The sequence below is a fragment of the Phyllobates terribilis genome, unplaced genomic scaffold (genome assembly GCF_046119375.1).
Source record: "Phyllobates terribilis strain yellow unplaced genomic scaffold, ASM4611937v1 Scaffold_5__5_contigs__length_657084704, whole genome shotgun sequence".
Taxonomy (NCBI): Eukaryota; Metazoa; Chordata; class Amphibia; order Anura; family Dendrobatidae; genus Phyllobates; species Phyllobates terribilis.
In genome coordinates this window covers 619,987,924-620,002,995 of record NW_027362765.1, presented here as the reverse complement: position 1 = coordinate 620,002,995, position 15,072 = coordinate 619,987,924, and the positions used below count along the sequence as shown (strand labels likewise).

The 15,072-nt window shown below is 42.9% G+C and overlaps 1 protein-coding gene across 1 annotated transcript in view; it reads left to right on the top strand.

Annotated features, from left to right (window-relative positions):
• LOC141273769 (protein ELYS-like) overlaps positions 1-15,072 on the top strand; it is a 116,061-nt gene that overhangs the window by 44,321 nt on the left and 56,668 nt on the right. The window contains exons 12-20 of the mRNA XM_073686106.1: positions 222-350; positions 427-517; positions 620-709; positions 4,521-4,661; positions 5,300-5,404; positions 7,159-7,252; positions 8,179-8,296; positions 11,814-11,870; positions 12,139-12,285. Of these exons, the coding sequence (XP_073542207.1) occupies positions 222-350; positions 427-517; positions 620-709; positions 4,521-4,661; positions 5,300-5,404; positions 7,159-7,252; positions 8,179-8,296; positions 11,814-11,870; positions 12,139-12,285 (972 nt within the window). The remainder of the gene's footprint in view (positions 1-221; positions 351-426; positions 518-619; positions 710-4,520; positions 4,662-5,299; positions 5,405-7,158; positions 7,253-8,178; positions 8,297-11,813; positions 11,871-12,138; positions 12,286-15,072) is intronic.

Sequence of the window (15,072 nt, the reverse complement as noted above, 5' to 3'; positions counted from 1 at the left end):
GTTTGGCAACACCCCCCCCCCCTGTTTGTAAAATTTATGATGAGCTTATGGTGTTCCATCAAGACAAGCGTGAAAAACGCCCGTCTTAATGAATTGGTGCTTTTAATGCTTCATGTAGATTCATTTCCAATATAAAGTGATGGTGAACTCTAGGTATATACTTAGTTACAATGTTGGTTGTCCTAGCGGTGAAGATATCATACTGCATTATTTGTTTTAAGACTCTGCACTACTTAAAGAATATTGGATCATCTTTGAATGAAGAGATTGCAGATGGTTATACCAGATGCTTAGTAGCTGGTCTCCTGTCTCCAAGCCTTGCTGATGTTCAGCCTTCCAGCCTGACTCGGGTAAGCTCCCCTTACTGCCATGTTGTATTTCACTTCCTATAAAATTCAGCCTTTACAGCTTTTATCTGATATCTAGGAAGAACAGCTACAAGCTGTGTTATCAGCTGCCATTGAAACTAGCTCCATCAGTCTTTTAACTCGTTGTATCAAGCAATGGATTGTAGAAGGTAAGTGTAAACAACAAAAAATGTATTCACATTTCTATTTGTGCAAAATACACTATTTTGACTTTTCTCACCTGGTTCTGACTTGTGTAATTCACTTTGAAGAGAAACCCAGGTCAGCTCCAAACCTTCGCTTTGTGCTTGAATGGACGTGGGATAAAGTGGTCCTTACGAAAACCAATTTTGACAGAATTGGTAAGTTTTTGTATTGTTTTTTTGTAAGTATATACTGTACATGAGGTAATGGCTCTTATATATATGTCAATGGTAGTGTCCCTGCCTTTAATGTGAGATCGCATGCTGAGCTCTCATCTTTCCCTGCACTTGATGGCTGATTTAATCAGCCATCAAGTGCCTCCGCAGATGCAGCGGTTCTCCACCCGCGGCTGTTAACCTGTTAAATCCCGCCGACAATCGCTGATAGTGGGATTTAACACTTGCCCACCACAAGCATGTCATGTGATCGCGAGGTGCCAATGGGTTGCCATGACAGCCGGGGGTCTGCTGACCCACGTGCCTGACAGTGTGAATATCCTGTGACCATTGTCTCGTGGCCATCACTCATAGGAGAATCATCATTTCCGCAATACATGCTGGAGCACTGCAAAAATATGCAATAAGAGGCAATCAAAGCATCGCGTCTAACCCAAAATGGTATCAATGAAAACATCAGCCCAGAGCGCAAAAATAAGCCAACACCCAGCCCCAGATCCCGAAAAATGAAGAAAACATTACAAGTCTCTGAAAATGGCGACAAGTGATATTATTTTTGTTTTTTTTTTAAAAAAAATTTCCAGTTTAGGAAAAAAAAAAAAACCTGCATGTTTGGTAGCTGCGTACTTGTATTGATCTGGGGAATCATATTGCTAGGTCAGTTTTACAATATATAGGGAACATGGTAAATAAAAAAAACAATTGTGGAATTGTACTTTTTTTTTTGCAGTTTCTCCGTATTTGCAGTTTTTGACTCGTTTTCCAGTACACTATGTGGTAGAATGGTGTCATTAAAAAGTACAAGGATGCATGATGGGATTAGATACACCAGTCTGGGTCGTATTGCGCATGATTGAATTGGATACACAGGTCTGGGGTGTACTGTGCATGATAGGAATAGATACACCGGAGTGGGATGTATTGTGCATGATGGGATTGGATGCATCACTGTGGGGCGTATTGCGCGTGATGGGATTGGATACACCGGTCTGGGGTGTATTGTGCATGATTAGATTAGATACACCGGTCTGGAGCGTATCTCACATTTTGTTGCTCACTGTCAGTGATACTGACAAGTAGACTGTCACCGAGGATGGCCGGCAGCTCCGATTCTGTTAGTTGGTGCTGCTCGCTGTATCATAAGCTGGAGATAGATATGTGACCCTTTTGCCATAGAAGTGGACGGAGCGGGGTCACGCTTGCCACCACTGCTGCCATAGAAGTGGACGGAGCGGGGTCTTGTATTACACCACTGCTCCCTTAGAAATGTGTGAACCTGCTCCATCCACTTCTATATGAGCAATGGTGTAATGTGTGACCCTGCTCTATTTACTTGTATGGGAGCAGTAATATAGTGAATGGAGCAGGGTCACACATTAAACCACTGCTCCTATAGAAGCGGACGGAGCACGGTCACACATTACACCTCTACTCCCTTAGAAATGTGTACCCCTGCTCTGTCCACATCTATGGGAGCAGTGGTGTAATAGAATGGATAAATGTCCTGTAAATATATAATTTCACAAGCTCTCTACATATAATAAACTTACACCCTTTAGTGCCTTTCGTTTGGCACTAAAGGGTGTTTACCCTAATAAATGAAGAAAACGACGTGGGGTTCCTCTTATTATTGGTAACCAGCCAAGGTAAAGCAGGCAGCTGCGTGCTGATATTATCAGCCTGGGAAGGTTCCTGGTTATTGGGCCCTTCCCAGCCTAAAAATACCAGCCCACAGCCGCCGTAAAAGTGTTGCATCACATTAGATGCGCCAATTATAGTGGTTTGCCCAGCTCTTCCCGACTGCCCTGGTGCGGTGGCAATCAGGGTTATGGTAGTTGAGTTTGACAGCTGTGATTTGTCAAAAATCACATCTGGCATCAAGCCCTGGTGTTAGTAATGGAGACGTGTCTATCAGACACCCCCACTACTAACCCAGAAAGACAAAAACACAGACAGAGAAGTACATTTAATTTGAAAAAAACATTCCCCGGCACTTTCTCTGGTTCACCAATCTATTTTGGGGTGGTGGGGGGGGACTCCATGCTGGTCCGCTGTAGTCCAGGGAATCCTCCGTAGTCCACAAATGGAAACCTGAAGAAAATAAAGAGAGAAATAGATAAGACATTGGCCCTCGTTCACCAATTTATTTAAAAAAAAAAGTTCCCATGCAGGTCCGACGTAGTCCATGGCAACGCTCCATAGGCTGTAGCAGCAGCCACTCCAGGTCCCCATGTGCTCCACGAGACCCGGCGGCTGTGATGAGCGGTGATGTAACTACACCGCTCATCAGTCACATAGTGCTCCATACAGTATAATGGCCCCATATAATAATAATAATAAGCTTTATATAGCGCCAACATATTCCGCAGCGCTTTACAATTCAGAGGGACATATACAACAGTCATAAGTAACATGGTTAAAGATAATACAATAATTAAAGCAAAAATAATGACGACCCTGCTCGTAAGAGCTTACAATCTACAATGAGGTGTGGGTAACACAAAGTACAGGGGCTTATTTACAATAATGGTCCATTTAGTGCTCCATACAGTATAATGGCCCCACATAGTGCCCCTCCCTACGGGGTGATGTCCCCACATAGTGCCCCTCCATCCTGGTGTAAATGGCCCCCATCTATACAATGCATATAGAAAAAAAACACTTGTGTTTACCTTCCCTGTGCGCCCATGCAGCACGGCTTCCTGTTCTGTGTGTTTTGATCAGAGCACAACAGCTTGATGATCTCCCTGCTGTGCTCTGAGCAGGTTGACGGGGAGCACAGCATGTGTATGTGTGTATGTACACACATACACACACACTCTCACACACACTCTCACTCTCACACACACTCTCACTCTCACACACACGCACACACACACACACACACTTCTCAAAAAAATAAAGGGAACACTTAAAGAACAGAATATAACGCCAAGTAAATCAAACTTCTGTGAAATCAAACTGTCCACTTATGAAGCCACACTGATTGACAATCAATTTCACATGCTGTTGTGCAAATGGAATAGACAATAGATGGAAATTATTGCCAATTATCAAGACACACTCAATAAAGGAGTGGTTCTGCAGGTGGGGACCACAGACCACATCTCAGTACCAATGCTTTCTGGCTGATGTTTTGGTCACTTTTGAATGTTGGTTGTGCTTTCACACTCATTGTAGCATGAGACGTACTCTATAACCCACAGAAGTTGCTCAGGTAGTGCAGCTCATCCAGGATGGCACATCAATACAAGCTGTGGCAAGAAGGTTTGCTGTGTCTGTCAGCGTAGTGGCCAGAGGCTGGAGGCGCTACCAGGAGACAGGCCAGTACACCAGGAGATGTGGAGGGAGCCGTAGGAGGGCAACAACCCAGCAGCAAGACCGCTACCTCCGCCTTTGTGCAAGAAGGAACAGGAGGAGCACTGCCAGAGCCCTGCAAAATGACCTCCAGCAGGCCACAAATGTGCATGTGTCTGCACAAACGGTCAGAAACCAACTCCATGAGGGTGGTATGAGGGCCCGACATGCACAGATGGGGGTTGTGCTCACAGCCCAACACCGTGCAGGACGCTTGGCATTTGCCACAGAACACCAGGATTAGCAAAGTGGCCACTGGCGCCCTGTGCTCTTCACAGATGAAAGCAGGTTCACACTGAGCACATATGACAAAGCTGTGATATTTCTATTGTATCAAACTAAGCCCGTGTGTGATCGTAGTGCAGAACTGGAATAAGCCTTCTATGGTAAACATTCATAAGGCCGATCATCAGCTAACGTGTTCTCTCTCCCGCAGGTGCACAGCTTTTTGATGGTTCATGCCATTTCATTGATTCTCAGACACTCCAGTCTCTACACCACTGTCAGCTCCGCCTCAGTAACCTTACAATTGTCTTGAACTGTTTTAGGAAAGAGGCCAAAGAGCTTACAAAACAAGGTACACAAAGGTCTACCTAACGCATCTGTGTTTTGTTTTTCTTTGTTTTTTCATAACAACTCTAATTATAATAATATAAACAAGCTAGAATTTTAAGTTTGCCTATCATCACGAAATCTAAAACTTATAAAAACTATCGACGGATGAAACAAATGGGAATTTGTTCGGTTTTGAGAGCAGTGACCACTCAGCAGTGAGTGTCTGTTGCTGGATTTGCAAGTGGAGTCAGAGGCCGGGCAGTCACAGCTGAAGTGCTACAAGTGCTGAGCTGCCACCATCCTTTCAGATCCAAACTTCTTCCATGTCAGCAGGTTTCTCAATCAGTATCAACATTTGAATTAGTTTGTGATTAGGACAAAATGCTAAGAACCGTACAAAAACGTAACTTTTTCTACATAGACCCTTTCCCTCACCATGGGGTGCATTTCATTGAGTTTTTCTAGTACCCAGAAGTTAAGGAAATCAAGTTGACAATTATTCTTCTTGGCTTCTACCCAGTCTAATGCAGTTTTCATTTGTCAGCGGATTTTTGCCCTAGGCAGTATCATCAAATAAGTAATGTGTATCAAATACAGCAAAATATTTTAACGTGTTTCCTACATTATTTGACTTGAACATTTCCTATTTTCCTTCATTAGGATTAGTTAACTTAACCAATAAGCTTTCAGTGACCAAGCTCTTAAGTCACTATGCCTCTGTAGTCCTTTGGTTTTGTCGTTGTGGTCTTCTGCCAGATAACCCAGGTAAGGGCTTGCTCCCACTTGCTGTTCAATCCAATAAAAAAATCAGATTGCACTCACCCCAATGTTACCCTATGGTGTAGCTCACATCTGCGATTATTTTCTCATGCGAAAACGATTGTACCCGAGAATTGGATTGTACGCGCCCATATAAGTCTATGGGTGCGTGTGAAACATCACACTGCACTTGGATATCACCCGAGTGCAGTGCGATTCCCGCCGGCAACAGGAGATGGAGAAATGACTTTCTCCGTCCCCTCTCCAGCTGTGCTGCGATCCCCTCATGCGAGAGAATCCGGGCACTGACACTCAGCTAACGCTCCCAGCAGAGCAGGAGCCCACACTCATTAGCATTTCTGATGCCATAAGCTAGTGGGACCCCGGCATAAACCTTCAGGGCAGAAAACATCTCCAATGCACAGCCTTTTTGGGTCCGAGAACAACATGGTCTGATCGAACCAACTCCATGGCCTGCAATAGTACTAAAGACTTACCTTCTGAGACATTTACTTTATATTGAAAGTATGTGCCATAAATAACAACTAGTTGCTGGATCAATTTATAGAGCTCCCACTCGTGAGGAAAATAGAGGTACCATTCTAATTGGTTTGCTGACCAGAAAGTAAGAGACCATGCATTCAGCTCTATACATTGTAGTATACAGTACAGACCAAAAGTTTGGACACACCTTCTCATTTAAAGATTTTTCTGTATTTTCATGACTATGAAAATTGTACATTCACACTGAAGGCATCAAAACTATGAATTAACACATGTGGAATTATATACTTAACAAAAAAGTGTGAAACAACTGAAAATATGTCTTATATTCTAGGTTCTTCAAAGTAGCCACCTTTTGCTTTGATGACTGCTTTGCACACTCTTGACATTCTCTTGATGAGCTTCAAGAGGTAGTCACCGGAAATGGTCTTCCAACAATCTTGAAGGAGTTCCCAGAGATGCTTAGCACTTGTTGGTCCTTTTGCCTTCACTCTGCGGTCCAGCTCACCCCAAACCATCTCGATTGGGTTCAGGTCTGGTGAATGTGGAGGCCAGGTCATCTGGCGTAGCACCCCATCACTCTCCTTCTTGGTCAAATAACCCTTACACAGCCTGGAGATGTGTTTGGGGTCATTGTCCTGTTGATGCCTTCAGTGTGAATGGACAATTTTCATAGTCATGAAAATACAGAAAAATCTTTCAATGAGAAGGTGTGTCCAAACTTTTTGTCTGTACTGTGTGTAGGACACTAAAACAGTCGAGTGTTTCCCTTCTCCCATCATCTACAATGCATATAAGGGCCATTCACGCATGTGACATTTCTTCATCTGATCTACTCCTTTCTGTGCTACAGGAATCAGGATTCGCACATTCTGCCACAATACGGCTCCCCCAGAAATGACCCCACAGCACACCATAATTACCTTCCCTTTCAGTGCTATGCCTCGCTGGTCTTCTCCATGACATATAAAATACATATGACCAAGCACATGGTTGAGGGCACACAGAAGGGTATCCTGGGCCACAGATTATGCACTTTTGATCTAGAGCAAGAATTTTTTTTTTTTAATTAGCCAATGGCCTTGTTGGATAGGTCATCAAATTTGTTGTGACCGAACAACCCCCTTAACTAATAAATGTTTTGCTGCAATTGTCACGATTTTCTTGACCAAAACAAAATGAATGTACTTTTTGTTTTTCATTTTGCTATATACTTGTGTTTATTCTCCCTTTTTTTTCCTTGTTCATTTGGTCAGATGGAGCCGTGCAGTTGACCAGGCCATACTACAATTATCAACTGGTTCAGCACTACTATGCTGAGCGTCGGAAAAAGCTGGAGCATTTGTCTAGGTAGTGAAAATGTTGCTCTGTTTTCTGTAATACGGACTTCAGTTCCCTACCACTTTTTCTAGTCAGTTTGTCAGAAATCCCTATTGGAGCTCATTCAGACGTCCATAAAAACTGTCTGAGATGGAACTGCAATGCACATTCTGGCCACTGCTCTCCAGACTCGAGAGTGACCGGCTCATAGAAATACATGAAGCTGTCACGCTTGGGTCTGGAGACCCGCAGCCAGTCTGTGCATTAGCGTCTGTGCTTAGACGTCTGAATAAGCCCTTTGCTGATGGTGGTTTTTTTTTTTTTCCCTTGACACAAAATTGAAAAATCTAAAGGAAAGAGTCTTGCTCCTTTTATTGGATTTATTCCCCAAAAATTGCATGCTAGGTAACACATTCATCCTTCTCCATCACCCCATTTCTGCCGCATGAAAGTGCACACGTTTTAGTTGGAGCAGAGAGCTTTTGGTGTAAATGCCATCATTGGGACCGGATTGGATTAGGTTCTTCTGTATAGATCAGAGGCTGTTAATTGCTGTCCGACCTACATGTTACTTTGTGCTGCTGGAAAGCCACAATTACAAGGTTCTAGAAGCGCTGGAGTGTCCAGGTCTGACCGTATATAAATGACCCTGGGCTGAATACTTATTGACAACATCCAAATCTGAGACTGTTAAGGGGGAGAAAAAAAGTAACATTTAATTAAATATAAGAAAACATTTTAAATTTGTAAATGTATATGGCCATGATAACAGATGAATAAAACTTCTCAGACATTTTCGGAAGGCAGAGATTACAAAATTAAAAAATTGTTCTGAAGGCCAAACGTGACCCTTGCCTTTAAGGAGTTATACAAACTGATTAATAATATTGCGCAACATTTTTTTTATTGCTTTTAGGGGTATAAAGGTAACACTTTTTATGTTTCCTATGTTACAGAGGTAAATGGAATTCTACCTTGATGATCGATAACCTGATTTCTCGGCTTGGAGAAAGAGTTGAGCATTTATGGAAGAGAGACGGTGGCTCAGGCAAATATCCACCTGCTACCTTGCATGTAAGAAAAACCAATAAGGCAATCTTATGTTTATGCCATAACTGTTTAGTACTGTTCCAATCACTTCAAACCCATTTAACTATACATCACAGGCCAAGTTCTTTCTCTTCCAAAGTGTTAATGCTAATTGGGTGCTGAAGTGGAACTTACAACTGAACCTCATTGAAATGCATGTTCAGTGTAAAACAGCATGGAAAGTATCTGATCTGTTTCTGCTGTGGACTCTTCATTATGATCAGTAAAGGTTCTGGTGTGTGGTCCTCTTTAAGCGTTTGAAAACATTTTCATACCATCTTTTTATCGATTACTTCAATAAATTCTTGGATGTTAGAAGCTGAAACATTTTTCCATTGCAGTTTTAGACCTTTATACTTTATCCGGTAGCTTTAACAAAAGTTTTTGGATATATCGCTACTATTTCAAATGTCTGCCTCTGAAGTTGATGTAAAGTTCCTAATGCTTAGCGGGCAACAGAAGGTTGTCCAGCAACTCAATGAAATAACTTTTATTCCTCATCCATCTCCGCCGGTCATCGATCCACCAAGGCTGATGCTGCAGTGGAGTGCTATTGAGCCCCTAATCCGTAGAGGTTCCTGAAGGGTTTAGCCTGTGGACTTCCAAAAAAAATTGGAAGGATGAGTATTATAACCCACCCTCCCCAAAATCGCACTGTTGCCGACTGAATTGCTCCTCCAAACCTCTGCCTTAGGGGCTTCCTCCTGGGTTTGTTTGGGGATTGTCTCCTTTTTATTTCCTAATTTTCAAAATGTAATTTGTAGTGCTATATCATAAAACTATTTTATCTCGCTCTCCCTGCTCGGGATAATCTGAGGCTTGACTTTTTGTTGTCAATGGGCACTTTTCACGCTGTTTGTGGGACGGTCACTTTTTTTTTTTACTGGCTTTCAGTCCTGGGCTTCTCCTTTGCCTCCATCTGATCTTCCTGTTCGTCTACACCTCCTTTCTACAGCTCCAGCCACCTTTCTGCTGCCAACATAATTTTGGGACGCAGTTCTGTGATTTTACGGCTCTTGAACCTCTCCCTGGTACTTTTAGGCGTCGTCCTGGTCCTTTTTAATTTTTTTCTATGTGCCATGTCCTTTTCCAAGGGAGAACTTATTTTAGGAAGCTTTCCCCCTGTTGCACTGGTCACCTATTTTGTTTGTTTGCTCTGTGACAAATGTTTATCATGTGGTCAGTGAGGCTGCCTTAACGCTTCGCCTACTCACAACCCCTTAGATTCCCCTAAAGAACTGAGCAGCATGTGCCAGATCTTTGACTTTGGCTCAAAGTAACCTGGCCACCCTCTCCCAGTCCACAGTTGATTTCTCTAGATCGCTTGCTAGCCCAACTTGCGTGTCAATGTTTTCTTTCCTAAGTCGAGTAATTCTGCCCTGTCTCACATAGAAATTGAGGCGCATACTTCCCTATGCACAGATGCTTTCACAAGACATAGGATTTCTTCCCACACATCCTCTGGCATTCCTCGGACAGTGCCACCGCGGATGAGATTGCGTCTGCCCCTGCCCAGTCTGATTCTCCAGGGGTTACCTCTGAGTGATTCTGAGTCTGAGCAGAATACTAAGCTAGCCTCTGCATTGCATGACCTTTGCTGGGCAATGAGGGCCACCCTCGAAGTCAAGTAAGTAGTGTCCTCCTCTCCTTCCCAAAAAGTAGTTTCCTTCCGTCAAGTCCGGCAACCATTCTCTTTTCCAACCATGAAGACTTGGTGATGCTCTTACCAAAGAATGGCAGTACGGACTAACTCGTGCCTTCCTCTAGGAGGTTTGAGGTAATTTTCTCCTTGCAGAGTAATTAGTTGTCAAATTTTCTATACCTCCCTCTGTTGAAGCCCAGGTAGCTAGTGTCTAGAGCCACTACCTTGCTCTTCTCTCATTCAGTATCCCTCAGATAAAAGTTCAGGACTCTAAAAAGTGGCAGCAAGTTGATGTCATGCTTCTGTGGCGTGTCTTGTATTTCTTTACAAAAGGTGTGATTTCTTGTGGCAATAACCTCCATTGATAGCGTGCCTGAGCACACTTCCCTTTCCTGTGGGGCTCTCTTATTTTGTTCCCTATGAGGACAAGCTGTTCTTGTTCTCTGTGCTACATTGTTTTCCAAAAGTTGATCAAGTCATTCCCCATTAATGATAACATTGTTCTCCCCTCCTTGTGCCTATCCTCCTGCTGGTCCCTGTGAGTGTTTTCTCTCTGTCTAGGTATGGTCAGAGCCATTAGGGCCTATCTTTCTTATGGAAATCTTCCAGAGATCCAATTCTCTTTTTGTGATCCCTGATGGGTCACACTAGGCTTGTCAACCTCCAAGACAACCATTCCCATATTGATCAGTTTCACTATTATGCAAGCTAACAAGACCAAGGGTAAATCTCCACTGTTCAAGATTACTGCTGATTCCACAAGGTTGGTCGGAGCCTCCTGGGCAGTCTGGTTGGCTGCTATCTGGCCTCTGTCCACACTTTTTGTAAAATTTTACAAGATTTACACTATGGCTTCTGCCAACTTGTGATATATGGTGCTGCAGTCTGGTATGCGGTTTGTTATTTGTTGTTTTTCCCCAACCATTGGGCGTTCTCTGGGATGCTCACGGTCCTGTAACTCGCAATTATAGAATTGTGAAAATTGCATTTTTCTTACTGTAAAATCCCTTTCTCATTGAATATACTGGGTCACATTGCTGTTGTCTTCCCATTTTTCAGTACTTTATATGGTATGTTGAACATCTTTTTTGATTTTTTTTCTTACTCTTTCAATATAGTAGTATGAAAAATTTAAAAAAAAAGTAAAGCTGAAACTTACAAATGTTCAATTTCTTCATAATAGTCCTATGCTACTTTTTATCTCCCTAAAGCATCTCTCTCAACTAGTTTTAACCGGACAGCCCCTTTATCACTTATTTGCAGTATGGGTGATGACTTGCTAATCGGTTGGTGTCTGGGTGTTGGGACCCACACCAACGTGGAACTTTCATTCCCAAAGAGGAACATTTATCCCCGATTAGAAATGGAGCATCATATCGGATGGCTGCCCCTATAATCATGCACAGAAAATATGATAGTCATACAACTTAACTCGGAAGAAGTATGATATACGATATGGTATTATTTACCCCTTCACAACATCTGCCATATATGTACGGCACTTAGGGTAGTGCATTCCCGCAAACTGCTGTTCATGTACGCCGCTGCGAGGTCCTGTCACTGCGCTGAATCACGATGGCTGCTGTCTCTTACAGCTGACCATCCCTGCACGTTGTCAGTTGTCATTCCAGTAACTTGGGTATCTATGGTTATGATAAATCATATAGTGAGTTAGTTGCTAGTGGTATTATCCATGGATGCACATGAGGTAAGCGACATAGTAAATCTGAAGAACTATACTTAATTTTTAATTGGAGGTATTTGCTAATATTATAACTACTGCTTGATCTTTGAGATGGGAATACCCCTTTTTAACTTTTTTCGTTCTTGCTAACTGATCTTTAACACTGTGTGTTGCAGGCACTTCTAGACGTGTATCTACTAGAAGATACAGATGAAATAAACAAACACACAATTGTATCCTTTTTCCGTTTACCAGATGACCTAAAACAAAAAGGTCTCATGATTTCCACCATATTTGTGATTTATGCCAGACAAAGGCGTATGGTTTAGTGGAAAAGGCCTGGCTTAAAGTGCAACACTGTGGGCCAAAAGTTCACCAATTTCTTTCACAAATTAAGCTAGAGTTCTCTTGTCTAAACCAAAACATATAGTTTTGTGCAAAACATTTATAATTATTTACAAGACTATGTATTGCAAATAACCTTAACCACTTGTATACCAGATGGTCTATTTTTTGTTGGATGTCATGTACTCGTTCTCAGATAAGCCGGATTCTTCCATAGAATCATTTCCCGCAGCTTTTTCCATCCCTTGTGGTCTAATAAAACTTACTCAAGGCTTTTGGCTTCTGGATCACAATGATTATCAGGTATTGTTTTTACTGTTTACTTGTATTTTTAATTATTATAGTACCCTTAAGGTTGTGTAGATATCTGGGCTGGTAATATCATCCTGGTAATTCTACTGAACTCAACCGGTTCAGTAAAAATACCTTTTCACTTTGCTTTATAAAGAAGAAACCCCTTCAGAAATGCTGATATGTAGCTGATCTGGCTCTAATAGAAAACGGGGAATTTAGAGTTTTGTCCTTCCACACAATCCATACCATTTTACTTCAGATACACACTTCATTTACAGGGGTTGTCCACTACCGACAAACCCTTAACTCCATTCCCCCTAGAAATGAAAAGTAATGTATATTAGTCTTCCGCAACGGTTGGCAGTCAAGCGAGATAGGCGCTGCTATTCCTGGCAGGTGACATTGTTGTTTCACATGACTGCCGCAGCAAATCCGCAGCGTATTGACTGCAGCCTTTACTATTTTGTCAGAGCAGACGTCTGCGATTCTTGTCTTGTGTCCACATCAACCTGTCACCCGCTGGGAACTACAGCATCGTCATTGCTCAAGGTGCTGCGGCAATTGAATATACAGTGTGTGTCTATGTATATATAGTCTATAATTGATATGTATGTTAAAGGGTTTGGGACTTTAATATTGATTCACAATCTTTAGGATAGGTCACCAGTTTCCAATCATTGGGGGTGAGACTCTCCACACCCCCACTTATCAGCTCTTCCAGTTGCCAGTGGCAGCCAGACGTACTCAGTTGTGAAGCGGAATTACACAGTCCGACAACTGCACAGTAGTCTCTTCCGTGTACTGTACAGGCGGCAAATGTGTAGTACCAGGTTGTGGCCACTTTACAGTTGATGGCGCTGTGCAGCTCCACAGCTGACACTTAAAGCATCTGATTGGTGGGGGGGAGTTAAATGTCACACCCCCAGCATTCAGATATTGATGACCTATCGTAACGATAATCCGTCACTAGCAAAGTCCCAGACAACTGCTTTTAAGGATTTTATTACTCATTTCTCTGAGCTGCCGGCTTCTGCACATCTTTAAGGTAACCTGTCACCTCCAAAAAAATATGCTATTTATCTGCATATATAGTGGTAATCTGCAGGTAAGTGGCTATGGAATCATGTCTGGAAAGCTTACTGGAGAAAGGGATGAAAAAAAGTTAATTTTCCAGAATTAGGACATGAATTCACATCCTAGGAAGGGGTCCGCATGTGTGGAGGGGACTTAGGAGCTGAGCGTCTTCCACACTTGGCTAATGCTGGCTGTAAGACATAGCTGACATCAGTCTCTAACAGCCGCTGCCGGAGAGAAGTTTCCGTTGCGATGGTTACCAATTTAAACACTGCTGCCAATCTGGTGGGGACCGATTAGTTACTATGACAGCCGGTGGTATGCTGAAGATTCTGTCATTGTCCTCTTAATACCACGATCTCAACTACAGTGGGGAAAAAAAGTATTTAGTCAGCCACCAATTGTGCAAGTTCTCCCACTTAAAAAGATGCGAGAGGCCTGTAATTGTCATCATAGGTAGACCTCAACTATGAGAAAATAAATATTTGGTCAATAACAAAAGTTCATCTCAATACTTTGTTATATATCCTTTGTTGGCAATGACAGAGGTCAAACGTTTTCTGTAAGTCTTCACAAGGTTGGCACACACTGTTGCTGGTATGTTGGCCCTTTCCTCCATGCAGATCTCCTCTAGAGCAGTGATGTTTTGGGGCTGTCGCTGGGCAACACGGACTTTCAACTCCCTCCAAAGATTTTCTATAGAGTTTAGATCTGGAGACTGGCTAGGCCACTCCAGGACCTTTAAAAATGCTTCTTACGAAGAAACTTCTTCTTTGCCCTGGCGGTGTGCTTAGTATCATGGTCATGCTGAAAGACCCAGCCACGTTTCATCTTCAATGCCCTTGCTGATGGAAGGAGGTTTTCACTCAAAATCTCATGATACTTGGCCCCATTCATTCTTTCTTGTACACAGATCAGTCGCCCTGGTCCCTTGGCAGAGAAACAGCCCCAAAGCATGACGTTGCAACCCCCATGCTTCACAGTAGGTATGGTGTTCTTTGGATGCAACTCCACATTCTTTCTCCTCCAAACACGCTGAGTTGTGCTTCTACCAAACAGTTCTACTTTGGTTTCAGATGACCATATGACATTCTCCCAATACTCTTCTGGATCATCCAAATGCTCTCTAGCAAACTTCAGACGGGCCCGGACATGTAATGGCTTATGCAGGGGGACACGTCTGGCACTTCAGGATCTGAGTCCCTGGTGGCGTAGTGTGTTACTGATGGTAGCCTGTAAAGTTGGTCCCAGCTATCTGCAGGTCATTCACTAGGTCCCCCCGTGTGGTTCTGGGATTTTTGCTCACCATTCTGGAGATCATTTTAACCCCATGGGGTGAGATCTTGTGTGGAGCCCCAGATGGAGGGAGAATATCCGTGGTCTTTGTATGTGTTCCATTTTCTGATTATTGCTCCCACAGTTGATTTCTTCACACCAAGCTGCTTGCCTATTGCAGATTCAGTCTTCCCAGCCTAGTGCAGGGCTACAATTTTGTTTCTGGTGTCCTTCGCCAGCTCTTTCGTCTTCACCGTAGTGAAGTTTGGAGTGTGACTGTTTGAGGTTATGGACAGGTGTCTTTTATAATGATAACAAGTTCAAACAGGAGCCAGTACTACAGGTAATGAGTGGAGGACAGAGGAGCCTCTTAAAGAAGAAGTTACAGGTCTGTGAGAGCCAGAAATCTTGCTTGTTTGTAATTGACAAATACTTATTTTCCACCAA